The sequence below is a fragment of the Syngnathus floridae genome, chromosome 8 (genome assembly GCF_059516105.1).
Source record: "Syngnathus floridae isolate MCC-2025c chromosome 8, RoL_Sflo_1.0, whole genome shotgun sequence".
NCBI classification, from domain to species: Eukaryota; Metazoa; Chordata; class Actinopteri; order Syngnathiformes; family Syngnathidae; genus Syngnathus; species Syngnathus floridae.
This window is the reverse complement of record NC_142420.1, coordinates 8,909,199-8,936,901: the sequence shown is the minus strand read 5'-3', so window position 1 is coordinate 8,936,901 and position 27,703 is coordinate 8,909,199. Positions and strand designations below refer to the sequence as shown.

General features: G+C 43.2%; 2 protein-coding genes across 8 annotated transcripts; both read left to right on the top strand.

Moving 5' to 3' along the window:
* The first annotated feature begins 122 nt into the window (after positions 1-122).
* LOC148394398 (LIM and senescent cell antigen-like-containing domain protein 1) lies at positions 123-11,670 on the top strand. 5 transcript variants are annotated; one of them, XM_088382903.1, is made up of 11 exons: positions 5,657-6,144; positions 7,222-7,381; positions 7,486-7,552; positions 7,614-7,734; positions 7,812-7,961; positions 8,053-8,203; positions 8,919-9,011; positions 9,553-9,601; positions 9,691-9,766; positions 9,929-10,117; positions 10,667-11,670. In XM_088382903.1, the coding sequence occupies exons 1-10, from the start codon at positions 5,945-5,947 to the stop codon at positions 10,071-10,073; spliced, it is 1,212 nt and encodes a 403-aa protein (XP_088239029.1). In that variant the 5' UTR covers positions 5,657-5,944; the 3' UTR covers positions 10,074-10,117; positions 10,667-11,670. The 5 variants fall into 5 exon arrangements, with proteins under 5 accessions (XP_088239027.1, XP_088239028.1, XP_088239026.1 ...); XM_088382901.1 differs by lacking the exons at positions 5,657-6,144; positions 9,929-10,117 and adding an exon at positions 123-280; XM_088382902.1 differs by lacking the exons at positions 5,657-6,144; positions 9,929-10,117 and adding an exon at positions 1,284-1,406.
* A 307-nt stretch (positions 11,671-11,977) lies between these two features.
* On the top strand, positions 11,978-27,684 carry ranbp2 (RAN binding protein 2). Of its 3 annotated transcripts, none has more exons than XM_088382896.1 (29): positions 11,978-12,202; positions 13,214-13,281; positions 13,358-13,469; positions 13,798-13,950; positions 14,037-14,267; positions 14,370-14,512; positions 14,632-14,827; positions 14,951-15,085; positions 15,215-15,374; positions 15,641-15,822; positions 15,927-16,123; positions 16,222-16,345; positions 16,471-16,602; positions 16,718-16,855; positions 17,166-17,297; positions 17,388-17,609; positions 17,695-17,778; positions 18,175-18,319; positions 18,446-18,540; positions 18,636-23,265; positions 24,325-24,486; positions 24,813-24,899; positions 24,971-25,146; positions 25,337-25,589; positions 25,661-25,750; positions 25,848-26,002; positions 26,094-26,367; positions 26,448-26,797; positions 26,956-27,684. In XM_088382896.1, exons 1-29 carry the CDS (start codon positions 12,131-12,133, stop codon positions 27,259-27,261), a joined length of 9,204 nt encoding a protein of 3,067 aa, XP_088239022.1. In that variant the 5' UTR covers positions 11,978-12,130; the 3' UTR covers positions 27,262-27,684. The 3 variants fall into 3 exon arrangements, with proteins under 3 accessions (XP_088239022.1, XP_088239020.1, XP_088239019.1); XM_088382894.1 differs by having other exon boundaries at positions 11,979-12,202; positions 16,441-16,602; positions 18,458-18,540; XM_088382893.1 differs by having other exon boundaries at positions 11,979-12,202; positions 16,441-16,602.
* Positions 27,685-27,703: the final 19 nt, after the last annotated feature.

Below are 27,703 nucleotides of genomic sequence, written 5' to 3'. Positions count from 1 at the left end.
AAATGTATTTATAATAGCAGTCTACTTCAAATATTTTTACCTTACAAAAATATTTGTACGTTTTAATGTCCTTGTTGTTTTACTTTGAAACTTCCAAGCGGAAATATCGTGTTTCGTTATAGTTAGCGTGAAGGCGTCAGCCCCGCTCGGAGGAGGCCTCTTCTCACCACCGCTAGTTCCATCCGAGACCTTCAACATCTGTCAGCCCGAACGCCAGAAAGAACAACTTCGGTCCGGGAAACAGCCAAACGATGCTCGCTATTAATGAAATGACAAACGGGTGAGTCTAAAGTTTATCTTTTTCTCCCGAGTGGAACAATTTCATGAAAAGTTGGGAAGTTGACAGATTTTTTCTTTTTGCAAAAATCGGGGGGACCGAATCGACTTTTTTTCAACTCCTATCTAGATGGGAAAGGTTAAATATAGCGCTGATAATATATTTTGAATGCCTGTGAGATCCTTGTGTCAACTAAGCTTTACACAATTTCATAGCGTCAATGTAGGAAATCTGATCATCGTCACTTGTCTTGCTCGACAGCGCCTCTTAGTGTTGGAAGGCCTTGATGCTGGAAACATGCTCCTTTAATTTCTAATAGCAAATTCACTCAAATATTTCATGCATTTATTTTATATCCTGCTTGTCCTGCACTTTTTTCCATCCAAAACAGGCTATTATCTGACTAAATAAAACTAATCCCCTTTACTTCAACATACGTACTTCCTAAGCACCAAGATAGCGTTAAAGTTGTTTATAAATCAGGTTTTCAAAAGCCGGCTACATTTATACAAAGTAAGCATTCTGCATGTGGACGTTTTATGACTCGACACTTTGTTGATACAACTTGAGCTCATCCCAGTCTCCATCCTGAACGTGACCTTGTTTGGAAGAGCACTGCTCTTGTGATATGAACTCCACTCTTTTTGAGAAGTTTGGCTTTTTTGAACAGTGATGGTCATCATGCCATTCTATTTATGATCGTGATTTTGCATACCTCCCCTACCTACCTTGTTCTACTTTTTATTTCAACCAAAGTGCTTTTGGGTTTGCAAAAACAGGTTGACTTACTTTCAGTCTGATTTCAGTAGGGTCTTCGCACCTCCCAACACCACAAAGTACTTTTTTACCCGCCTCATCGTCATTGCACCTTCTCGCCATCCCTCTTTCTGTGGTCTCACCCCTTTTCTCAAAAAAACATGCTGGCATATAAGCACAAATGGACACACACACACACACACACATATTGACCCCCCCCCCCCCCCACACACACACACACACACACACACACACGCCCGCATGCACGCACACACACAGGAAGTGATGTGGCCATGAGATAGAAGCGGTCATGTTTGCAGTAACAGCATAAGGAACTTGAATGAACCTCATTCTTGCCTGACATAGCACACTGGTAAGAGGCCGATACTTATTATGATTTTTGTTGGGTGTTTTTCCCCAAAGAAATCCATTCACTTGTTAGCTTATTGGCATTGTATTGGCATTGGCAGTATATATCCTAAATGATTTTACCCTATAGATTTCTTTGAGCTCCATTGTGTAATTCCTGTTGTGAGTGAGTCATTGCAGGACTTCATAGCAAATCCCTTTGGGGCTTTTGTTTCTCTCAGCCCGATTTGAAAGACGTTTTGAGACAATAAATGTTTATTTTTCCCAAGTTGTAATCAAGCAGAAATGCTGTTGTACCTCTTTTGTCCACACGGTGACTGTGAGGTTGTTTCTAACAATCCATTCAGTTTATACTTTAATCGATAGCTTCATTTACGTTATCATCAGTAAATCCGAAAAACATGAGAATGATTTTAAAATGATGTCGATGTACAGCTTTGTGTTGAAATTTAACAAAATGTTGTAAATGTTACTGAAACTGAACCAGTTCATCTCATAACAACTGACTGTGATATTCACCAGAATATCACATAATAAATGTCACCGAAGCAATTTTCCTACCGGTTTGATTTATTTTTTTGTCTTTAGAGAAAGTGTCTTGTTTGCAGTCAACACTGTCATGAATTATTCATTTGGTGGCATTCTCATATTTCAGTAGCTTATTGTGACGGCTGAGGGAAAAAAATGAATTCAGCTCATGAGGGCATTCAAATGAAAAAATTGCACGGCAATATATAAAGCTGAATTTTCATTTGCCCTAAAAATATGTTTGCAGGGTATTGTTCAATTCAAGCATTTGTGGAGCGTGTATGTTCTCATTTAGGGCTTCCTGTGTTACCATATTTGGTTTCAGTTTGCCCCAACTCCTCCACGTCCTCTGCTTATTTTCAGGTGATGCATTAGCACCACCTAGTGGACTAAAAAGGTAATTCAGTTTGTCCACTTGTGTCGTGCCTGAGATGTTGATACAGTATTTCAGTTTACTATGTACTATAAATCCACTTTATTCCCAGTGGCTCTAATTAATCACTGTAACCTCTGTGATTGCTAATTAGTCAACATACCAAGACATTTTGTAAAATGCATAATGATAATCAAAAAATCGCTTGTTAATTACTCCTCCAAGCGGCAATATTGTGTTCAACATGTCATAAGCATCAAAAGACTTGAAAAACATTGAATAAAAATATATTCTACTATCAACTACCTAATATAATCAAGAAACTGTCAAATGCCTTCCTGTCAACAGGCTGCTTAAACGATTTTAATTACCAAGCATAGGTTAGATTTTTCAATTTAAAAAACAAAAAGACATTTTGTGTCTGTTGATAATGTGGTTCTCTGCTGGCATCCTTGGCTTGTTATTTTCCCAAGAATGAGCGAGTGAGTAGTAGGCGGCAAATAGACAGCGGAGGCGAAGGCCAGAATGCCCTTTGTCCCCCTCCTCTTCTCCCCTCAGATGCGTTCCTTCTACCTGCAGAAGGCGGTCAGAGACAGTTGATAGGTGTACGGGCGTTCCTACCACACCTCTACACGTCCTTCCTCAAGACCGTGTGCCCTGGAGGTGTGTCAGTTCGAAAAGGGGCTTGAGCCGCACCAGCCTAATCTTTTTATTCGGGACAAGCCTGAACACACAGACTTTCTCCGCCGCATTTCTGGCCCGGTGGATCGTGCGCTCTCAGCAAACGAGGAAAGGACGGCGGAAGTTGGCGGAGGCAATGAACTCTTTGAGACTCAAGGCGTTGTCAAATTCAGGCTTGTACAGGCGAAGACAAGAGAGACCAGACAGCTGTGGTCTGCTTGGGGATGGGTTCAGGTGGGTTTCACGTTTTTTGTGAAGCGTTTTTACAGACTTGACTGAGGTTACAGTTACTCTCCTCATGCATGAATCAATTTTAGTAAATTAGATCTGTGTTGAAGTTTGGTTACTATTGTTGTGCAATCAGGGACACATTGGAATGAAGGAAAGGACTAGCAGCAGGTTTGAATGATTCATAAGGTTGCTTTGCTCTGTCACAAGAATTAGGATTAGTTCTGATGGCACTTGGCTTGAAAATGGAAGATTAATTATTTCCATTCCCTCTGCCCCAATTTTTAGGGGGATTTTGACTGAAAATGTAAAGAGTTCTTTGTCCCGATCAATAATTGGCCATTATCTGAGCCTTTGGACTTCACTTACTTTTGGTATCTTATTGTTGTCTTTTGGAGAAAATGGATTGACAGACTTTGATTAATCAAGACTTTTGCAGAGTAAAGCATTTCATTCCTTTGAGATGAGTAGGACGGCACACAGCATGTGGAATTGCGGCGTACCATACATCAACATCAGTCCTTCCTTCCCCTTTTCAAGTGGTTGCAGGAATGTTGTAATGTGAAGAATGTCGACACAAAAGAGGGGAGCTCTGTCTTAAGAGGTGTCCCCGGGTCAAGTCAAATGAACTTTGTGCCTGTGTAGAACATGACCTGCTAATATCCACAATATAACCTTTCCAGTGTGACATCATTTCATGGCATCTAAAAGTAGAGCTTTCGCGGACTGCAACAAAATTTAACCGCAAGAATGGGATTAAATAATATCTGTCTGTGAAAGTCAAATAATGAGATTATTTTAATGCAACAGTGCTAACACTGTAACTGTTACTGTCGCTTGTAACTGCCCGGTTCGTGTTCTTTGTTGCTGTGTGGACTCAAGTGGGACTTGAGATAGTGCAGGTCAAAGTGGGTGTTGTGTGTGTGTGTGTGTGTGTTTGTTTGGGTGGGTGTGTGCATACACTTGCGCTTCCCAAGCTGCTGGAGTCTTTGTTGCTATGGTTTCTGTTGACACTGTACATGTTTATGTTAGCTAGGCGTGCGATACATTTTTCAACCTGTGTCTGCTTGCTTGGCACTCATTCAGGAGTTATTTCAAAATTAAATAAAATATTGAGCTAAGCTAAACTGCACTGACAGAAAAGTAGCTACAGAGGGAGCAAATGATTTGCAAACACTGTTACAGACCAAGGAATTGTTTTTAGAAATTCACAACCTGGGGCGTTAAGTTTTTCTTGTCTCTGAAATGGCTGTTGACACATGAGAACCCTTCAGGGAAGTCATAAAAAAATACCAGCTGTAGAAAAGTGCAGCAGGCTACATAATAAGGAGCAAATATGAAAAGTAAAACACAATCTGTACTGCAGAGATGTAGGAAAATTTAATAAAGCAGGTTCTTCCATGAATAATCTTCCTTGAAATATGGGTGGTACACTTTGCATCATTGTGCCGGTGACTGTACTGTAATCAGGAGGAAGGCTAGTGTGTGTTTCCTCCTCTCGCTGATTAGATTTCCCCGTCTTTCCATAGCCCAAAGTGAGACAGGTGACTTTTCTGCATTCAGAATTCTGTTTTGGGAAGGTACTGATAAGTTTGTTATGCCTGGAGAAATCTTTGGGTTTATTGTTCATTCATGTTACATGGTTGTCAAAGCACACCTCTGAGTAGATGACGCTGAGTCTTACTCGTGGAAACAAATACAGCTGTGGAATCATATGTTATGTGTATGCAGTGCCCCCCTTCTCCTACTCTCACACAGAAACACACACATAAAAGCAGCTGCCAGCACCTTGTTTGGAGACGAGGGTTCACTGGGTGTCTATTTGTAGAAAGATGAAGTCATGTTAGAAGCTCTAGGAGGCTCATTTTACAAACAATAAAAATGCACTAAGTAGAGCCTTCTAATCCTTATAGGATACAGAAACATATCAGCACATGTTTTGTACAAAATCTAATGCACTTTAGTTTGTACGAATTGTACAGTTTTTAGTTGAATAGATTAAAAAACCTAATAGATACATTCACATTTGACGCTAATGGCCACAAGTCATGCTGCTGAGTCATTCAACACATTGAATGGGTAGCAGGTTAGCTAGTTCGTCATTGTCATTCGCTGGCACCCACGTCACTCACCAGGCCAGGCCCTGCCTTTTAAAGCCATACACACTCAAAGTCACAGATACGAAATTAGAGTTGAATACCCAAAGGGGAAAAAATATCTCTACCTCACATTTACATTTCTGTGTATTTGTATCTGATTGACTGAATGGATAATAAGTTGAATATTTGATTTGTAAAAATGTGACAGTTTCAACCCTATTTGTGAATTACACGTTTGTGTGTTAGTATACATGTGCATAGGTGCGCATGAATGTGTGACCCCGCTCAGCAGGCAAGCGTCGAAGTCGGCTCTTCATTTCAGTAGCCGGTCCAAGAATAGATAGCAAGCTCGACAGGCAGGAGACTGTGTCTTTGTGTACGTGTGTGCATGTGTGTGTGTTTGTGTGTGCGCGACTGAAAAAAGAGATCTTGTCGATGTGGGAAAGACGGAGTGAGTGGGTGTGTGTACTTACATGCAGACGAGGGAAAGACTACACCCATTACAGTCTGATGAGTGGGTCCGTTAGTTTCCCACTTGCTTTTCTGGATTCCTGCTCCAACCGATCGCTGGATTTGCCGAACAGGAAACTTTGAAACTAGAGCAAAGTTTTGGACCTGGTCAAGAGCGCAGAGATGAACGGCCGTGCTGGACCGCCATCCATACCTGAGGATGGAGAGGTCTTGGACTACAGTCCACATAGGGAGATGAACGGATACCATCAAAGGGTTCCGGATGGGGATGGAGGAGAAGCAGAAGTCCTGGTGTCCAGGTCCCAGAGGCGAAAGAGTGATGTCAAAGTCTATAAGGAGTTTTGTGATTTTTATGCACGCTTGTAAGTACAGAAAGGACGAGTACACAATGGATTTTTAATCACAAGTAGCAAATATTACATGTTGTTGACTGACATGCTGAAACACCGTATGACCCGTTAGAGGTGCGTCAGGGACGTTCTGTCTTCACAAAAACTGATACGACGCTGCCCCGTTTGCCGCAACCTTGCGCTGTTACAGAATGTGAAGAATTTTTATATTATAAACAAACTGGGTTTAACTGACTTCTTGGATTTATTTGAGGTTATTTGTGCAGGGATGGTGCCAAACGCTGCACGAGCTAACAGAGAGTAAGCTATTTTTGTGCCAAGGGGAGGAGTGATTATGCAAACTAGAAAATGCCAGTTGACATCCTGAGTATGTGTCCATGAATGACATGAAGGCTAAATATAAATATTTACCAACTCAGGACATGAAGTCATCAGTGCGTTTGTTGAGGCAAAAGGTTTATTCTTTATAGTTTCCTGCTTGGGGTTTGAAAATGTAAATCTCAACAAAATGTCTGGTAACATTGAATAAATTGTGAGAAAATTTAGTTTGTTAGATTTGAACCGCAACCAGTACTATTGAACTGCAATATTATAAAATACTGTTGTTTAAGCCTGAAGCGTATCCCAGCTGACTCATTTAATGGTTTTACAAAAATGCCTATTAAAATTGACTCCCAGAGTTATCGCTCCTAAATATTACCAATCTTCTATAATAATCTTCTCCCCACCCAAAATGTGACAGCAGTGAGTCAGCCTCACCTAGTCCAGTAACAAAATACGCCGAGGAGGTCATGTTTTCATCGCTGTTAATTATTTGTCTAGTTAGCTTGGATTCTCTTAAGTGTCTGATTGATTTTCTTTTTTTTTCCCCCCGAGACATCATAATTTCTGATCTTATTCTCAATTTATCTGTCATATTTTTCATGAATCTTATTAGGAGTAAAACTCATGAGTGGTGCAGTTCTTTGATGTAATACTTTCAGCTCTGCATAATGACCTATTCCAGTCACTGTTATCATCTTTTCTCCATTCCAATCATGACAGTACACTCCCTAACACTAACAATCTCAATTTTGTTTTGTCCTTTAGCAACATGGCCAACGCCCTGGCCAACGCCATGTGTGAGCGCTGCAAGAGTGGCTTTGCTCCAGCAGAGAAGATAGTGAACAGTAACGGAGAACTTTACCATGAGCAGTGCTTTGTGTGCGCCCAGTGTTTCCAACAATTCCCAGAGGGGCTCTTCTATGAGGTAAATCTACAGTTGAGTTCAGATTTTGTCAACCATATTATTTTTGTTGTTGTTATTGTTATTAATAGTATTCTTATCACTCTGTACTCATGTCTTGTTTACAGTTTGAAGACAGGAAATATTGTGAACATGACTTCCAGATGCTCTTTGCTCCGTGCTGCCACCAGTGTGGTAAGTGTAAAGAAACACACGAGACCGTTTTTATGACAAACTCATCATGTTCCCGTCTCAGGTGAGTTCATCATTGGCCGCGTCATAAAGGCCATGAACAACAGCTGGCACCCCGAATGTTTCTGCTGCGACATCTGCCAGGCCGTGCTTGCCGATGTTGGATTTGTCAAGAACGCCGGCAGGTCTGTTTGACCTGAAGTGATTACGGTATTGACATTGCAGTTTGTAACGTTCTGTCGCTACTTTCCACGTCTTTCAGGCACCTGTGTCGTCCGTGTCACAACAGAGAGAAAGCGCGTGGTCTGGGCAAGTATATCTGCCAAAAGTGTCACGCCATCATTGAAGAGCAGCCCCTTCTGTTCAAGAATGACCCCTACCACCCCGATCATTTCAACTGCAACAACTGCGGGTAAGGATTGGGAGTCCATAAAGTGCGATCACAAATGAGAACATTGACTTACTCATTTGGTCAAAATGCCCCCCCCCTTTCCCGTCTGCAGAAAGGAACTGACTGCTGATGCCAGGGAGCTGAAGGGGGAGCTTTACTGTTTGCCCTGCCACGACAAGATGGGCGTCCCCATCTGCGGGGCCTGCAGGAGACCCATTGAGGGCCGCGTGGTCAATGCCATGGGGAAGCAGTGGCATGTGGAGGTCTGACTTATTTGTATATTCTATAATACCACAAAAAAGTTGATGATGTTTTTTAAGATGAATGTAATTGATTCTGCTATTTCCTCAGTTAGGTGCACTTTATCCCACACGATCAGATCCTCGCTCCTTTATCTCCAGTGTCTTCTCTGTTTTTCCACATTACTCAAATCCGCTCATTTCGTCACTCTTTATGGCTGTTTTGCTGTCTTCCTTCCTCCACACGCAGCACCACGTCTGCACTTTGTGTGAGCGACCCTTTCAGGGCCATCCGTTTTATGAGCGGGATGGCCGAGCTTATTGCGAGACACATTTTGACATGGTGACGTTTTGAACACTTGGTCTGATGTTTCCACTGCAGCGAGGAGCTTTGCCTGGTTTCTCTAAAAGGGCTGCGCTAATATTGTTGATAATTAGGTCTTGTATGTAAAGTATAACAAAATGGAAAGATCCGCGTTTCCATTTGCTCTTAGAAACGCTTTGTTGGCTTTTCCCCTGCTTTTTGTCTGCTACTCGTCTTCGCTGTCCTCATCCCTTCTCTCTCTCTCTCTCTCTCTCTCTCTCTCTCTCGCTCTCTCTCTCCATTCTCTCTCACTATTTTGAAACAACACTAGGACAGGTGAACTGATCTGAACTGTGATGTCGGCTTAAAAAAAAGTCTTGAGCTAACTTTGTTGCAGAACTAACTGTGTGCGCTTGCCCTTGGCCGTGTTTGCAGCATTTTGTGTGTGCTAAATGTGAGAAACCCTTCCTGGGACACCGCCACTACGAACGCAAGGGCCTGGCCTACTGTGAAACACACTACAACCAGGTGATATAAATATGTGATGAATTGTATACATTCTACACGTCGAGAAATAAAGCTAATGGTAGATTGCTATTTCATTTTAAGCAAAAAAAAAAAAAAAAAAAAGTATTGCCACTAGGTGGCTGTAATTGTGTAAGCTCTTTGGAATTTTGGCCTACTGTAGATGGTTGCGAGTCTTCTCCTTTTGTATAATATGCAAACTGAAGCATTTAAATGATAAAATAATCTCATCTATTAGAGCAGATTTGAGGGTTTGTTTTGAAATACTTCACTTTAGTTTAGTATTAGTTTTTTTTCAATATGGAGTATTAAAGAGCAATCAAACTTGAAAAAGGCACTTGTAGGTCTTGGAAGCATTACGCAGAAGAAATCTTTACAATAACAAAAGGTCTGCATGTTTAAAGCTCAAATTTATGCTGGCATGGGATCTGAATGCTGTGTTTTGTAAAACACGCAAAGAGTGCAGCTTCCGAGTTGTGTTTTGTGATTATTTTGATTAACATATGTTGCCGCAGCATTGCTAACGTCGTAATGTCACTTTCAGCTGTTTGGAGATGTCTGCTACCACTGCAATCGTGTTATAGAAGGAGATGGTGAGAGGACTTTTTTGTTGTTGTTTCCAATCTGTGTCCGTTGAAGTAATGCGATCGTTGTTTTCATGTTGCTTCCCTCGTGTTCTCAGTGGTGTCAGCCCTCAACAAGGCCTGGTGCGTCAACTGTTTTGCTTGCTCCACTTGCAACACCAAGCTCACCCTCAAGTAAGTGACATTAAGTTTGGCCTCAACCTCTGATCGTGTGTGGACTTTACTCCTACGTTTTATTACTTCCATTATTATTGTACCTCTGCTTCTTCTCTTCTTTCTTTCTTGTTGTCTCGTTTTTCCCGTCTGTTGGAAAATCCCCCGTCCTTGCTCTGTCAGGGATAAATTTGTGGAAGTGGACTTGAAGCCGGTGTGTAAGCACTGCTATGAACGTCTACCGGACGACATCAAACGCCGGTTGTCGAAGCGGGAACGCGACTCCAAGGATAAAAAGAAGAAACCGTTGATACCCATGTGTCTGTGAACCTCTCTCGTTTCCTTCTCCACACTTCTACTGTTTTTCTCTTGGTCAGTTCTCTTCCCTCTTTCTGTCTTTTATGTTGCCAATCCTGCTACTCCCGTTCATTTTATTCTACTTGTTCAGAAAAGTCTTATTGTGACAATTATGACAAAGCAAAATGCATCTGTGCCTTTTACTTGTACGCTTTAGGTTTTCCTTTTAGCTTCTTTGGAAATCTCTATGCTATGCAAACAGGGAAGTCGGATCAGCGACATTTTGAAGGGATCGCTTTGTTTTACGGGGCTCGTGTTCTGTCTGGGTCCAGAGGGTAAAGCCTTAATCACTTCCGGCAGCTTTTCTTGCGTACGCTGTTGAAATGCTAGCAAAGTGCCGCCATCGCTGAGTTTGACACGTGCCTTGTCCAGCCAGCGATTATCTGCTCAGTGTGGGTGGAATCCCAGAGTTAATCGAATTAAGGACACTTGACACAAAATAGGACTTCTTTGTACATGTGTAAAGAAGTTACTCAAGTAAACTTAGCATCATCAGAGGACAAACAAGTCTGACATGTTACATGAGTGAAATGAATAATTTCAATTTCCTTGTTTACCTCACAGGAACAAGTTTGTGGAGTTTGACATGAAGCCAGTGTGCAAGAAGTGCTATGAGAAATTTCCACTGGAGCTGAAGAAGAGACTGAAGAAGTTATCGGAAACTGTCGCAAGGAAGTAAACACGGCGTTCACGTAAACACCCGACACGTGCACATTGAGTCTTTCTATGTAGAACTGCTCAGCAGTGAGTGTCATTTAATGGGCCAGACAGGTAATGTGTGTGTGCGCGTGTCATGTGCGACTAAAAGAACCTTTCACTTAGCTTCCTTTTTACACTGCTATTTAACTAAAACACATTACAAGGGATCGATTCTGTTACTGATGCTCTCGCATATTAAAGATCAAGCCCCACGTTTTTTTAATGCGTATAGTATATGAATTATTTACTTTTTGTTATTATCACAATTTTATGTATTGTAAATGTGTGTTTTTGCTTCAAGTTTGTTGTTCTTTTGTGTTATAGATAGAATGCAGAATGTATTGGTGCATTTGTCTATTTAAAGGCCAGCTGTTATTTTTCAGAGCAACTGTTACGTTACAGTTATGAATGGTAGCATTTGCGTGTGGTGTTAAACATGTGTCGCCACTGTTTGTAATCCAAGCAAAATTATCCTCTTACACCAACTTCCTCCAGACTCAAAAAACAAAGGCAACTGTCCAATCTTCTTATTCTGCACTGTATTTTGCCCTCAAAAGAAAATATCTTCTATTCATTATATGTAATTACACATTCCATAGTGTAGCAAAAACACGAGCCATGTGTTTTTGTTCTGAATTTAAGAAACACCTGATGCCAGATCATTTCAAGTATTCCACGTTAAAGTACATTTATGTCACCATTTATTTGTAATTCAGCTACAAGAGGCACTGAGGTGATGCGTCATATTTTTTGCTTCACATTGCTTGGTAATCACATAAACATGCCAAAATGTATAAACCATATTGCAGTTATTCATTCTATGGAAAAAAAATCTGTCAGCTCAGCATAATAAACATGTATTTAAATTACGTGTGATGTTGTGGTGTTTTTGTGGATATAAATGTGTAGATATAAATTCAGTTCGCCGTAAAATTTTCATGTGGAACCTGAACCATTGTAAACAATTTCAAGAAAGCGCACAAAGACTTGTGGAGTTCTTAAATGCAAAAAAACTTTCCCCATTCGACATTTAAACAGTGGCCAACTTCAAGCATTCAGTTCTCACGACGCTTGAGCCCCGCCCCTTCTCAAAACTGAAACTGCGTCACCAGAATACTCTGCTCTGATTGGACAGGCAGGCCGATTCGAGCCGGGGCTCCACCCATGTGACGCTTCTACCATTTGACGTTAGCCGAGTCTGCGCAATAATATCACGAGCGGGTTATGTGACGGCGTGATCACTCTTTTAATGTTCACCTTTGTATTTGGTGACGAATCCCATTCTCAACAACGTTACCAACTTATTTAGTGCCCTGTACTCGAGAAGACATGAGGCGAAGTAAAGCTGAAGTCGACCGGTATGTGGCCTCCGTGCAGACGTCGTCTCCCTCACTCAAAGAGGTAAGTGGAACCGGTGGCGGCTAATGTTACCATTGCTAACTGCGTTCCTTCTTCACCGAATCTCAAGTCAATTCACCTCAAGAGAAACACCGAATGAGTCACAAACAAAATCAAACTAATCTTGAGTTGGGGGTTCTACAAATCGATAGTTCTGCGAGTCCTTGCGTGCTAGTGGCTTTAGCTAACCGGCGTTATGACGATAACCGTGTCCCTCCCCTTGAATGTCGAGAAGGCGCGCGGCGTGGGCTGACCAGAGAAGCTAAGCTATTGCTACCTAGCTTGTCTTGACAGACTAAAAACATTTCCACAAGGGTCGTTATGATCAAGTGTGTCCGTTTTATTATATAGCATTATAGTTTGAACGATACACAAGTAATCCGTCCACTTCGATTGGTGTTTGATGGCCTTTTCAGAATTACTCATCAAGAAAGTTAAGCAGAATAAACGAAACTGAAGTCTTATAAGTGGTTAAACATTTACACACGTGTGATATGGGCATGTTGTTTCACACACAGAAGTTAAGTAAAAAATTCAACTAAATTCGATTGTCTTTGTGTGCTCGTCAACATGAAGTTAATAAATGTGCCATTCATTATAGTATATGTAGTAATTAGCTGATTTCAATCCTAAATGTCACATTTTTAGTACTTTGATGGCGTTGTGAACGCTGATGAAATAAAGACAACTACAAATTGTGTAAAACGAGCTAAGAGACCATCGGGATTTTTCTATCGCTGGTTCCAGACTGGAATCACTTACGTTGCTCGTTCTTTTTAATTTTTTTATTTTTTTCCGTTGATACTCAACACAGTAGTAGACGTAAACCTTTATTTTGGCGGGTTATTTGTTTTTAAATTCGTGTTTACAGAAGAGAAAGGTCACAGTATCTACTTGTCTGAAATTATGCCGTAGCTGTTGTAATATATCTCAGGCATCCAAGGGGGAAAGAAAATACCGATTTTCTTTGGTGGTTGTTCAATCAAAATCTCTTTGAATGTTTGTCATTTACAGAGACCTGTCAAGGGATTTTTATTTGCTAAACTATACTTTGAAGCCAAGGAGTATGAAATGGCTAAAAGGTAAGTATGAGTTGTGGGGGGGACTGAATAATGCAGTGGCACTGCTTTTTTAAATATATTGATTTTGTTTTCTTAGACATGTATCAGAGTATCTTAAAGTCCAAGAGAGGGATCCCAAAGCACACAAATTTCTCGGACAGCTCTATGAGCGAGAGGGAGACGTCAACAAGGCAGTGGGATGCTACAAGGTAAGATGGCCATGGGGGTTGCTAGTAGGAAATAGGAAGTCTGTGGTGCGTTTACATTTTTTTTAAATGGTTTTGTTTAGTGCCCTGTGGTCTCGTTGTCAAATAGAGCATTTAAATTGAGTTAAAATGTGTGTAAATTTACCCACATTCTTAATTGTTGCCAACTTTTAACTTGTAAATGCTTTAGTACCAACTGAGATGCTGCTAACTGAATGTCTGCCATTCTGTTCTTAAAAACGGCCAGTCTGATGTGTATCTGTATTTTGCTGACCTCGGTGTATTCACTGAGTCATTGTGTATCTAAATGTCCTTTGTGCTGTGTATGCAGCGCTCTGTGGACTTGAACCCGGTCCAGAGAGACCTGGTGCTGAAGGTGGCTGAGTTACTGGTCGCCAAAGAGGAAAGCGACAGCAGAGCCGAGTTTTGGGTGGACAAGGCTGCCAAATTGTTGCCAGGGAACCCAGCAGTCTTCAACTTGAAGGTGAGACATTTTTATCTTCTCAGCCAACTGGTTTTACTGGCCTTTGTAACCAAAGGTATGCATTCTATCTCCTCCCATTTGTGAAGGAGCGTCTGTTGAGTCGTCAAGGTCAGCAGGGCTGGAACCGACTGTTTGATCTCCTTCAAGCTGAGCTGGCAGCACGACCAGGAGATGCGCACGTTAACGTGAAGCTGGTGCAGCTATTTTGTCAGGACGGTCGCCTGGAGGAGGCCGTCAAGCACTGCCTGGCCACTGAAAGAAGGGGCCTCCTGCGCCACAGCCTGGACTGGTACACTGTGGTGGTGCACACGCTTCAGGTCAGTATGGCCACGAATGGAGGATTTCAGAAAGCTGCACCGGATGTGTTTTTATTTTTGCTTTGTCATTGACCAAAATCCACTTGGACCAACAATTTTCAGGATTACCTTACTCAGCCCAGCGTGTCCAGCAATGACAAGATGTGTCGACGTCTTCAGAGAGAGCTGCTCTTGGCCCACTGCAACCTTGTGAGAATCACTTTCTCAGGAAGCGCTGTGCAGTCCTGCCTTGACGCGCTCCAGTGGTGAGTGTGTGTTGCGTGTTCAGTTGTGAGCGGATGCTGCGAAATTGGGTGATTCTGACCCCTTTTGACCTCACGTGTCTTATGTCTTATATTTTTGCCATCTTCTTGCATACGTGCAGTTTTGACCAAGCTATGCAGAAGATGAGAGGTGTTGCAGGCCAGCACACAGACGACCTTTGCGAGATGTTTGCGGAGATGCGAGCTCATCTGTACCTGCATGCTGGCACACTGCTCTTGAAGCTGGCTCAGGAACGCCAACAGAAATGGAGGGCGGTCATAGACCTGGCGGCGCTCTGCTATTTGCTGGCCCTGCAGGTATTGAACCCCCGACAGGAATTCAACTGCTTTCCAGAATGTTGTACTGCCAACATTTTTTAGTGACATACTAGGGATATGGTAGCACACTTGGTTTGAGACTTGTTTTTGTCTGCCTACTAGGTTCCCAAGCCAAAGGTGACCAAGAGAGATCAGTCTGCACCACAACTTCTCGAGCTGCTGGCTAACGACAGACAGAGTCAGGCTGGCCACATGCTGCTTAATCTGAGCACTGATCCATGCAGCTTGATCAGAGAGGTATGCGTGATTTTTGTTGATTATCTGTGTGAACCGTCAGCGTCCTTTGCAATATTTATGCTGCAAAATGTTTACAATGACAGTTGCCCACATGTTTGTTTTAGTTTTGTTTTCTTTGTATGTGCGTAGGTGGTGGAGGCATTTGGGAACCGTAGCGGTCAAGACTCTCTAGTTGAACTACTGTTAGGACCGCAGGCCTCGACGGGATCCTCTTTTATTGCCAATGATGACATTCGTTTTATTAAAGCACAAGCTCCAGAAATCTCCCAGCTAGCCAAGTGGGATGCAGGTGCAGAACCACAATACACTGATTGCAAATATGAACTGAAACATTTAGTTTTGTGAGAAGGGTATTGCTACAAAAGCTGCAATCTTGAAATATTACATTTAGATCATGTTGTCTATGTGGGGTGTGAGGTATTTCTCACAAAAGTCAAAACATTCAAAGCCCATTCGAATAGCCCAATTCCACAAGCAGACTTTATTAACAAAGCATATTCATCCGTTTAGAAATCCAATCACAACACAGTGCAATAAATTGTGTCTCTTCTGTAGGTTCTATTCTGTTGCATTGCGGAGACTTGCAACATTTAAGCTGGTTGGGGTTGCAGTGGTCCCTTCTTGGCCAAAAACCATCCTTGCGGGCCTGGCTACAGCAACTTTTTCCGAGACTTAACCTAGAAACTTCTAAATTGGACACAAATGCACCAGAGTCCATCTGCCTTCTGGATTTAGAGGTTGGTGAAAGCAATCGCGTCATATTCAGTCTATACACTAACCATTCTATAACGGTAACCTCTTTAATAAACCAACTGGATAAATCTGTTTCTTGTCTTTGCAGGTCTTTATACTTGGTGTGGTGTTCTGCAGCCATTGTCAACTGCAGGAGACAGCAAAGATAAGCAGTGGCATAAACCAGCAGCAACAGCAGCTCTATGAGCCTCGCTGCCTCCCTCTTCCCCTCCTTCGCCTCTTGACCACCGAGAGACAGAGGGAGTGGTGGGATGCAGTCTATAGTCTTATTCACAAACGAGCCCTGTGAGTGTAACAGCTTTAGCCAACTGTGAAGAGTGCAAAAAAAAACCCTATTAATTTTTTGAAGAATTCATGTTTTTTGTTGTTTTCTTTTTTTTAAGTCCTGGAATGTCAGCCAAATTGCGAATGATCCTACAACATGGACTGAATACATTGAGAGCCGGAGAGAAACACGGGCTGCATCCGGCATTGGCTATCTACTGGGCTCAGTGTCTCAGCCAGACAGTAAGTAGATTTTTTTTTTTTTGTATGCGTTTGGAAAAAGAGTTGATCAATCAAGCTGCAGCGACAGGCTCATCTGCACATTTTGTAAATGAAAGGGTGATGGCGTTAACTCCTACTATGACCAGAAGGAGTACATCAGCCGCAGTGTCCATTACTGGAAGGTTGTTCTTCCACTGTTGGACAAGATCAAAAACAGACGAAGCATACCAGAACCTCTCGACCCCCTCTACATACACTTTCCATCCAAAGATATTCGGGTTAGTACTCCCAATTGAAACCCAATGACTGTCTACCCCTTGTGACAAAAGATTACATTGCATTTGGTTTGCCAGCAGACCATAATTAAATACACCCAACTTTTTTCCTGCCCAGGTGTCTTCGGTGAAGGGGCTTGAAGAGGAGGCCAAAGTCGCACATGCATCTCTTCTTGACATTGAGGGCAAGACAGAGGAAGCCATTTCAACATTGGAGTCCATCAATAACATGTCATCTGTCTGGCATTTGGCGCAGGTTGGTTGACTGATTTTACTCATTGCTTGTCTGACTAATTATTGTATAGCTTTAGTTTTAGGAATATTTCCTTTCAGGTATAGTCATTTGATAATCCTACCGTCAGTTATGTCATGTTATGGTTCTAATAAAATTGCATTTTTGTTATCTGATCTGTTAGCTCTCATGCTGAAATGTTCTGTCACTTCTTTTCACTCAATGATATATTAAAAATCGCCGTATTCTGTTACAAATCCATCACATGTAATTTGTATGTGTGAACATTAATAATCGGCTTTCAATTAATTACTGACCATTTTTTGTTGGAAAGATCTACCAGCGACTGTCAGAGGAGGCCAGCAATGGAGTTGAGGAGACACAGGACAGGTGCATCACTTTTCTGAAGAAATTCCGGATTTACCTCTTAAAGATCTACCATGCCAACGCGGATGAGGTTGAAAAAGTAATGCTTATTCTTTTTCTTCTTAGTGTGAGTCTGAGTGTTCACACACTGTGAAAGCTTTCAAGTCATTGCTTGTTTATCGTATTCCAGCTTCCAGTGTCCATGGAAGAAGTTCTCGACCTTCTAAATGATGTGAACCAGCAACTTGGCGAGAGTGGAGAGGATGAAGAAGAGGAGAAGAATGGTGGTTTTATGGGACTGACCCATTCAAGTCCTGCTTATCCCACAGACACCAGTGCCACCATATCACACATGAAGTTTTCCAGTCCCTCCCCTAACAAAAGCATCGTTTCTCCTTCCAAAAGGCACCTGGTAGGCTCCAGTTACTTACTAGCTTATTACTTGATAACCATCTTTTTTGGTTAAATGTTGTACTACTATTTCATTCCTGTTTTAGATTTCTCCAAAAATATCACCTCATTGGGTGGAGGACCAGAAAAGTCTCCTCCAAATGCTGTGTCAGCAAGTTGAAGCCCTGAAGGTATGTTTATGAATTAAAATGTATACAGTGTTTGTCTATTTATTTTACAATGTTCTGTATGACGTGAAGGAAACATTTGCTCTTGCTTCATAGTTTAGATATTAGTGATACACAAATTTTTTTGTGTAACCTCATGTTTGACTGCAAAGTAGCTACCCACTTGTATGATCAATGAAGTCAGTTTCACTGAACATTTCTGTGTGCGCACTCGCATTGCTGTCACTTCACTACTGAGGAATATTATCGATTATATCACGTCACTTGTTTGCAGTCTATCGAACCCCAAGATATCTAGTCTAGAGCCGACCAATTGTTTTGTTAGACGTGATTCAAAGAGGTTATCTAAGGAGCGCCTGCGATGCGTCCAATTGAGCCACGAGGCTTTTCTCGTTGCAGAATGAGGTCCATGACCTGAGACACAACTCTTCATCAAACAGCTTCAGCTCTCCTCATCACAAAATGTATCCTGAGAGTTATGGCGCTGAAGGGCTGCAAGAGTCTTTTACTCCTGTCCAGCCTTACCACGGGGCCCCCCTGACAGGTCAGTGTACTTTTTGGAGCGCACAATTTTTTGAAATGCTATGTAGGATTGCTATTGATAACAAACAGGAGTAGGAAGCTATTTGATGGAAGATACTTTCTTCATGTTTGTGCTCTGGTGGTCAAGTTTCCACTACAGGTCCCTCTGGTTACTACAATCAGTCTCCAGCATACAACTCTCAGTATCTCCTGCGCACAACTACAAATGTAACCCCCACAAAGGTAAACTAAGCGTTGTGTTAGTATGCAAAATCTCATCGTGCTGAAAATGCCCCCCCCCCCCCTTATTTATTTATTATTATTATTTATGCACACAGGGCCCAATGTACGGCATGAACCGCATGCCACCTCAGCAGCACATGTATGCCTATCAGCCGCCGACCCATACTCCTCCAATGCAAACGGCCCCTGCTTGCGTATACCCCCCTCAAGAGCAGACCTTCGCCGCCCCTCTTCGATTTGAATCGCCAGCAACCAATCTCCTGTCACCGTATAGTGAAGAATATTATGGACAGAGTATACCTCACCAAAGTACCAACCCTCCTTTACCCGAGCCTGGTTATTTCACTAAACCATCTGTAATCCCTGCTCAGCCACCAAAGAACAATGAGGGGAAACTTATGGATTTTGGGAAGCTCTCCTTCGGTCAGCAGGTACCCTCTGAAGTACCCAAGGTCCCAAGTTTTGGAACGAACACGGTTTCCCAATCGACACCATCAGCTGCCTTTAAATTCAACTCCAACTTTAAATCCAACGATGGAGATTTCACATTCTCAGCATCCAAAGCTAAACCCAGTGAAAGTTTGCTTGGTCTTCTTACATCTGACATCCCCAGTAAGACAAATACTTTGCCAGAGAAGCCTCCTGCTCAAGAGCAGACAGCAAGCCAAGCGAGTATTTTCACTTTTGGCAATAAGAATGCATCCGGCTTCTCATTTGCTAATACAGTGCAAAGCACAGGCCCTTTGAGTCTGTTTGGAAAAGTGGAGCAGCCATTTAAATTTGGGGATGTTGCCCAGCCAATGTTCGGTAATGCCAGGTCTGCACCCGAAGATGAAAACGCAGACGATAGTGACAATGATAGCAGTCATGTCGAGGACGATGACGATGATGATGGACCTCACTTTGAACCCATTGTACCGCTTCCTGAAAAGGTTGATGTGAAAACGGGTGAGGAAGATGAGGAGGAATTGTTTTGCAACAGAGCAAAGCTGTATAGATTCGACACCGAGACAAAGGAGTGGAAGGAACGAGGCATTGGCAATGTTAAAATCCTGAAACATATCACAACGGCAAAAGTTCGACTCTTAATGAGACGGGAGCAAGTCCTGAAGATATGCGCTAACCACTACATTACCACTGATATGAAACTGAAACCGAACGCTGGTTCTGATAAATCGTGGGTATGGAATGCCATCGACTATGCAGACGAAAAGCCCAAATCTGAGCAACTCGCCATCCGCTTCAAAACAATAGATGAGGCATCGCTCTTTAAGAGTAAGTTTGAAGAAGCCCAGAGCCTGGTGGTGAAATCACAAGAGGCACCACAAGAGAAGAAAGAAGATGCCGCAAAAACGTCTAAACCATTGGAAACTCTCCAAGCTAAGTTTGCATTAAAAGCAGGCGAATGGAATTGCGCTAACTGCTATGTGAGAAATAAACCAGAGGCTGCGAGGTGCCTTTCTTGCCAAAGTCCCAATCCCAATTCCACCGCGACACCAGACAAGGGGACCGAAAATGAAACAAAAGGCACTCCCCTTACCTTCAAATTTGGGACAAGTGACACTTTAAAGTTCGGGACAAGTGAACAGAAAACTAGCAGTAGTGGTTCCTCCTTTCCTGTGTTCAATACTTCTGGAACTTCATCTTTTACATTTGGCACAAGTTCTAGTAAACCCGCTGACACAATAGAAAAGCAAAGTGCGTCTGCAAGTAGCAACTCAGAATCCATTGCGAGTTCTGGGTTTGGCTCCAAATTTGCAAAGAAACCAGGTCAATGGGAGTGCTCTGCGTGCTACGTCATGAATAAAGTTGATGCAGAGAATTGTGTCAGCTGTACAAATCCCAAGCGAACAAGTTCTAGTAAACCCGCTGACACAATAGAAAAGCAAAGCTCATCTGTAAGTAGCAACTCAGAATCCATTGCGAGTTCTGGGTTTGGCTCCAAATTTGCAAAGAAACCTGGTCAGTGGGAGTGCTCTGCGTGCTATGTCATGAATAAAGTTGATGCAGAGAATTGTGTCAGCTGTACAAATCCCAAGCAAACAAGTTCTAGTAAACCCGCTGACACAATAGAAAAGCAAAGCTCATCTGCAAGTAGTAACTCAGAATCCATTGCGAGTTCTGGGTTTGGCTCCAAATTTGCAAAGAAACCTGGTCAGTGGGAGTGCTCTGCGTGCTATGTCATAAATAAAGTTGATGCAGAGAATTGTGTCAGCTGTACAAATCCCAAGCCAAAACCAAAAGTGGAAGCTCCCGTGGTTGCAAATCAATCAACAGCAGCACCATTTTCCGGTTTCGGAGCTGACGTCGCAAAAGACGATCGACAGAAGGGTACATCGTTACAAGCCATGTTTTCCAAGAAAGACGGTCAATGGAATTGTGACTCTTGTTTGTTGACAAATGAAGCCGCTAGCAGTAAATGTATTGCCTGTTTGACACCAAATCCCAACATGAAAAGCACGAGTAGTACTACTTCATCAGCTTCCGCTTTCAGCTTCAACTTTGGAGTGAAAACACCGGCGGGCCAGCCCGCTAGAAGTGGCTTCAGCACACCTTTTGGAGCTGCAAGCTCATTTCAGTTTGGCCAAAACAAAGCTGGGACCTCTGCCTCTTCTTTCAAGTTTGAAGCTTCCCCGTCTGCTCCTCCGAGCACAACAAGTTCTTCTGGATTCTCTTTCTCAATGCCCATGCCTGCAGGTGGCTTTACATTTGGAATTCCCGGCACCGCAAAAGATGAAACCGATAAGTCGTCGACCCCACGCGATCAGGTGGCTTCCGGTTCGGCCTCCAGCTTGCTTCAAAATATAGCTGAGCAACATAAAGTGAAAGAAAATGATTCTACCCCTCAAGAGCTCAGTAAAGAGTTTGAGACAAATCCATTAATATCTGGTAAAACAAACGCTTTCAGTTTTGCAGACCTGGCAAAGTCAACTGCTTCAGACTTCCAGTTTGGTCAGAAGGACCTCAATTTCAAAGGTTTCTCTGGCGCTGGCCAACAACTGTTTTCATCAACCCCGACCAAGACAAATGAGCAAGGGGAAGACGATATGTATAAAACTGAAGAAAACGATGACATCCAGTTTGAACCGGTGGTTCAAATGCCCGAGAAGGTTGACCTTGTCACAGGGGAGGAGGATGAACAGGCTCTTTATTCCCAGCGTGTCAAACTCTTCCGGTTTGACACAAACACCAGTCAGTGGAAAGAGCGCGGGGTGGGAATCCTGAAATTTTTGAAAAACAAATCCAATGGCAGACTTCGGGTTTTGATGAGAAGAGAGCAAGTTCTGAAGGTGTGCGCCAACCACTGGATCACTACCACCATGAATCTCAAGCCGCTGGCGGGCTCGGATAAAGCGTGGATGTGGCTGGCCAATGATTTCTCCGACGGGGACGCCAGACCGGAACAGTTGGCCGCCAAATTTAAAACCCCGGAACTCGCTGAGGAATTCAAGGCCAAGTTTGAGGAATGTCAACGACTCCTCTTGGACATCCCCCTGCAAACCCCTCACAAACTGGTCGACTCGGGCAGGACTGCACACCTGATTCAGAAAGCCGAGGAAATGAAGTCTGGTTTGAAAGACCTGAAATCATTTTTGACAGACGACAAAACAAAGATCAACGACGATGACAATAAGCTTGCATCGTCTAATGTCAAATCGGTGTCAAGTCTTTTATTCAAGCCTCACAGTGAAAGCACCGGCCCTACCTTAGAGTGGGACAACTACGACCTGAGAGAAGAGGCTTTGGATGACACGGCCGATTCATCGGTCTATGCCTCTCCACTTGCCAGCAGCCCACTAAGAAAGAACTTATTCCGCTTTGGGGAGTCCATGGGTGGTTTCAGCTTCAGCTTCCAACCTGGCATAAGTCCCTCCAAGTCTCCCGCTAAATTCAACCAGAGCCATTCCTCGGTGGGCACAGACGAAGAGCAAGATGTTACACAAGATGAGGAGAGAGACGGTCTGTACTTTGACCCGGTCGTTCCCCTTCCTGACCTGGTTGAGATTTCCACGGGTGAAGAAGATGAACAGGTTGTCTTCAGTCATCGAGCCAAACTTTATCGTTACGATAAAGAAGCGAGTCAATGGAAGGAGAGAGGTATTGGAGATCTCAAAATCTTACAGAACTATAACACCAAACGGGTCAGGTTGATTATGAGGCGAGACCAGGTACTTAAGATCTGCGCTAACCAGTGGATCACGGCAGCAATGAAGCTAGAACCCATGAAGGGTGCGGAGAAGGCCTGGGTGTGGAGCGCACTGGACTTTGCTGAGGAAGGAGAGGGTAAAGTGGAGCAGCTGGCTGTGAGATTCAAATTGCAGGAAACGGCAAACACCTTCAAACAGGTTTTTGATGAAGCCAAGATTGCTCAGGACAAAGTCGAACTTATGACCCCCGTGGCATCCATCGTTTCTCAGGGCAGCGGCGACTCAAAAACTGTGTGCGGGAAGGCAGCCATTGCTATTTTGGAAGCCACCACAAAGGAACGTACCGAACTCTTCATTGAGAGCAAAACATCCGGTTCTCAGAGTCCTCTCAACCCCACCAAGTCAGTGATGTCGCCCCCTAAGTTTGTGTTTGGCTCGGACAGTCTTCAGAAGATATTTGGCAGCCCAAAATCGAACTCCGATAGCGGTGACTGCGAAGCCAGTTTGAAAACGAAAGATTCCCCGCAGCCTAACAAGGCTTCGCCCGTGCCACCTGCCTTCAAAATTCCACAAAAGGGTAAGCACAATTTACACAATGTTTTTCAAATGTTCTTTTCGGAAAGGGAACATTTAGTGTGCCACCCCCTAAAAAAAAAAATCAATTTGATCATGTAAATATCCTTAAATTTTAATGCTACCATTAGCAAAGAAAAACAAGAAACGTTTCTTTCGCAATTTTGGCCAATGGCGATGGCCTTTCCAATTAGTTCCTGTTAACCCAAAAACCCATCATCCTTTAGGACTGGATTTTAGACTTTTCAAAGATAACCCAACGGCCTTTTGGACAAGCACATCGAGCGCTCGGTTTGAAAGTCCAGGTACTCTAATGACCTCAGTGTGCCTTAACACTTTCCAGCTGGGTGGTAGAAAGGAATAACCCACATGCACGAAGTGGAAAACAGGAAAACTAACGTATCTGCATGTCTGTGTAGAAAATGTTGCATTTGAAATGGAAGTCAAGTCAAACATTTTCTTTGCAATATTGTTCTATGCGCCCCAATAAACGAAGACACTATTTTGATTAATGTTGTAGGCAAATTGAGATAAGAAATAATTTGCTCATGCTTTGTTTAGAATGTTGTTTGTGGGACTAAACCTGAATGATATCTATCGTTGGTTAGTTTCAGGGCCAGAGACAGTGCCACCATTTAATGGCAGTCTCAAATATTGATCAATTATCAATAGTACCAAGAGGAAGGATTTTACATAAGCCAATGCTGCCTAAATGGTGAGCTGTGTCGACTGTCTTAACAACTCGCACTCCAAATTTAGTGCAGGAAGAGTGGCAACAGTGTGAAATGCAATTCCCAGTCTAGTGTGGCAGCAAATGCTAATCATAGTTCCACGTAGTTAAATTGTCCAGTGTAGCAGTGTTGAATTTCACACTTTTAAGTCTGTGATTTGAACCCCCCCGGCATGCATTCAGTATATTATTCTCGAAATGGCATCAATTTGGATGCATGTTTATTTCTGTTGTGCATTATATGTTGTGTGCAAAACTAACCCATCATTTGCAGTCCAAACGTATTTATTGACTGCACATGTCACTCACTAAATTTTTTTTTTTTTGTCACAGGAGTCAGCAGTGCAGGGTCAGAAGAGGACTCTGAGGTGGAGATTGTGTATGTCAGGGAACCCACCGCTGAGCAAGCTGCTTTAGCCAGGAAATTACTGCTGCCCCCCACCTTTTTCTGTTACCAGAATGAACCAGGCTACACCAGTGACAATCAACCTGATGGTGAGGCTGCACTTTCACTTTGGACAGTAGGAGTTGAACAATGGTGACTGAAGCATGAGATGAGTCCGACACGGATGTAATGTAAACGGGGTCAGCGGCCCTCATTTGTCAACAGCAGCATTGAGGAGGACAGCAGCACTGATGTTTTGATAACTCTTAATTAATTGATTAATTTAAATTTGAATCCGTTTTAAAATGTTTGACAAAATACTAAGAAAACATTTTAAGTTGGAGTTGAGCATCAAAATAGTCTATTTTACTTAATGATGAGAATGAGATTATTCCATGTACAATAAATTCTGTTTTCTCTTGATTTTTTTGTGTAGATGAGGATTACGAGTCGGCAGTGAAATCCTTGAATGGAAAACTTTACCCTGATCCTCCTGAAAAAAAAGCCACTGTATCTGCTAATGGTATGGAAATTTTGAGTCCCTTTTTTCACCCCCTCATCATTTTACTGATAGTTTCTATCCGATCCACTCAGAGCCCGACTGCCAGGTTGTTTGGGAGAAGAAGCCAACGCCCGAGGAAGAGGAGAAGGCCAAGAGCCTTCAGCTTCCACCCACCTTCTTTTGTGGCTTGAGCACCACTGACAGCGACCCCGATCCTGACAAGGCGGACGACTTTGAGACTGAAGTCCAAAAGGCTCAGCAGCAACTGGTAAGAAAAGGGTCAAAGTGTTTAAACAAAGTGTTACTGTGTAGTTGGATTTAACGCTAAATCTATCACTCACAAAAATAAATGCTACTTTTTGGGATTTTGTTTTTGTTTTTTTGTAGCACCTTTCTAGGGACTAATTGACACTGTAGTCTTACGATCACTCTGACACGTCTTCCGTTCATGACTGTAGGATGCCCAGTTAAACACAGCTAAAAAAGAGACCGGTGGCCCCGATGAGAACCCAACATCTGAGACATCCCCGAGCTGCGAATCCAGCGCAAAGGAAGACACATCAGAGCAGCCGGCAAACGTGCCACCGCAAGCTCCCAGCAGCAGCAGCAGCTCTCCCATCGACCTGTCAACTAAGACTGAGCCGGCGCCGGAGACCACCCCTGCCCCCTCTGCTGCCCCCTTCGCTCTCCCTCCTACAGTTCCAAGTACAGGTTTGTACTAGATTAGATGATGTGTCCAACATAAGAGGGACGTTATATGTGAGAATTTTCTTCCTTTACAGGCACACCTAGTTTTGGCTTCACTGCGGTAGAGGGCTTCTCTTTTGCTGACCTGGCCAAAAATACAGAAGGCTTTGCATTTGGAACACAAGGTTCATTAGCTTGTGTTATTTCCTTTCTCTTGTCGATACTGACATATATGTTGTGTTGTTTTAATGGGATGTGGTGTTTTTGTGTGTCTGCATGTAGATTCCAACTTCTCTTGGGCAAACGCAGGCGCGGTTGTATTTGGTTCCTCGGCCCCTGCATCCTCCAACAAGGACAATGATGAGGGTGGAAGTGATGAAGAGAACTCTCCGAAAAATATTGACATACACTTTGAGCCCATCGTTTCCTTACCAGAGGTGATTTGCTCACACATGGACATGCAAACAAGTTTGAAATCTTGACTGTTTAATGTCTGGTCCCGTTGCTGTCTTCACTCCATCCTCTCAGGTGGAAACCAAGTCTGGAGAGGAGGACGAAGAGATCCTCTTCAAGGAGCGCGCCAAGCTCTTCCGATGGGACCGGGACCTCAGCCAGTGGAAGGAGCGCGGCGTCGGCGACATCAAGATCCTCTTCCACCCGGCCAAGCGTTTCTACCGGATCCTCATGAGGAGGGAGCAGGTGTTCCGGGTTTGCGCCAACCACAATATCTCCCAGGCGATGGAGCTGAAGCCCATGAACACCTCGGCCAACGCTCTCATCTGGACCGCCACGGACTACTCGGGTACACAACGGCAGCCGTACAGCTATGACGTGTGATGGAATGGGGTGCTTTTAAACGCTTTTTTTTTATTGCATTTCCAGACAGCGCAGAGGGTGCAGTAGAACAGCTCGCGGTCAAGTTCAAAACTCCAGAGATCGCTGCGTCCTTCAAGAAGACCTTCTGCGAATGTCAAAGCCACATCAGCCAAACCGACGCTTCGTGCACCACCGCACCCATGTCCAGAATTCAGGAGCACTCCAGAGACTCGAACCCACAGGTGTTCCTCAAATTGGAGGCGGACGGCCAACCGCTCGGCACCATCACCGTCGAGCTCTTCTCTCACCTTGTTCCCAAGACGGCGGAAAATTTCAGGGCGCTCTGTACGGGCGAGAAAGGCTTTGGTCTGAAGGGCTCCATCTTCCACAGGGTCATACCAGGCTTCATGTGTCAGGTGAGGAAAAGTTATATCAACTTAGTTTCTCAGATGTTGTTGGAAAATGTTTAAAATGTGAAAGAGGTAAGACTATATTGTAAAAATATATATAGTCACTATGCTGGAGTTGGATCCCCTTAATAAACTGGAGGTATTATTCCTTGTGGCTTCCATAGGGTGGCGACATCACTAACAGCGACGGCACAGGCGGGAAATCAATCTACGGCACCAAGTTCGAGGATGAGAACTTCGACGTCCGCCACACGGGTCCGGGCATCTTGTCCATGGCCAACCGTGGTCGCGATACCAACAACTCCCAGTTCTTTATCACGCTGAAAAAGGCAGAGCACCTGGACTTCAAGCATGTGGCTTTTGGCTGGGTTCGGCAAGGCATGGACATAGTGCAACACATGGGGGAGCTCGGCACAAAGGGAGGCGTCCCCACCAAGAAGTTCCTTATTGCTGACTGTGGTCAGATTTAGACTTTATGGACATTTGAAGCTCGCACAGTCCAGTCTTATTAAAGAATTACACACTGACCACAACACTACTGGTCAAGAGCCACAACTATTTTTTAAGGGGCGCATTATCTATATCACTGTCCGGTGTGAAAATGTCATACATTTGTTGTCTATAAAATTGTACATTAACTTTTTTTTGTCTTGCATGTGCTCAATTTGAATGTATTGGTACTCTTTACACGCATACACGGCCCTTTTTGACCAATCTTAAAAATGTTAATTTAAAGAAATGTTATTTGAAAGCACCATTGCTTTCTACTTGTTTCATGTAGACTTCCTGTTTGTGTTGTCTCTTTCCCAGTATTCATTGTTGCCCACATATACCATGATGGGGGGAAGCTTTAGGAAAATCAGTTTGCCGTTAAATAAAAATGCTTTGAGTAATTAATTTCCTTCTTTTTGG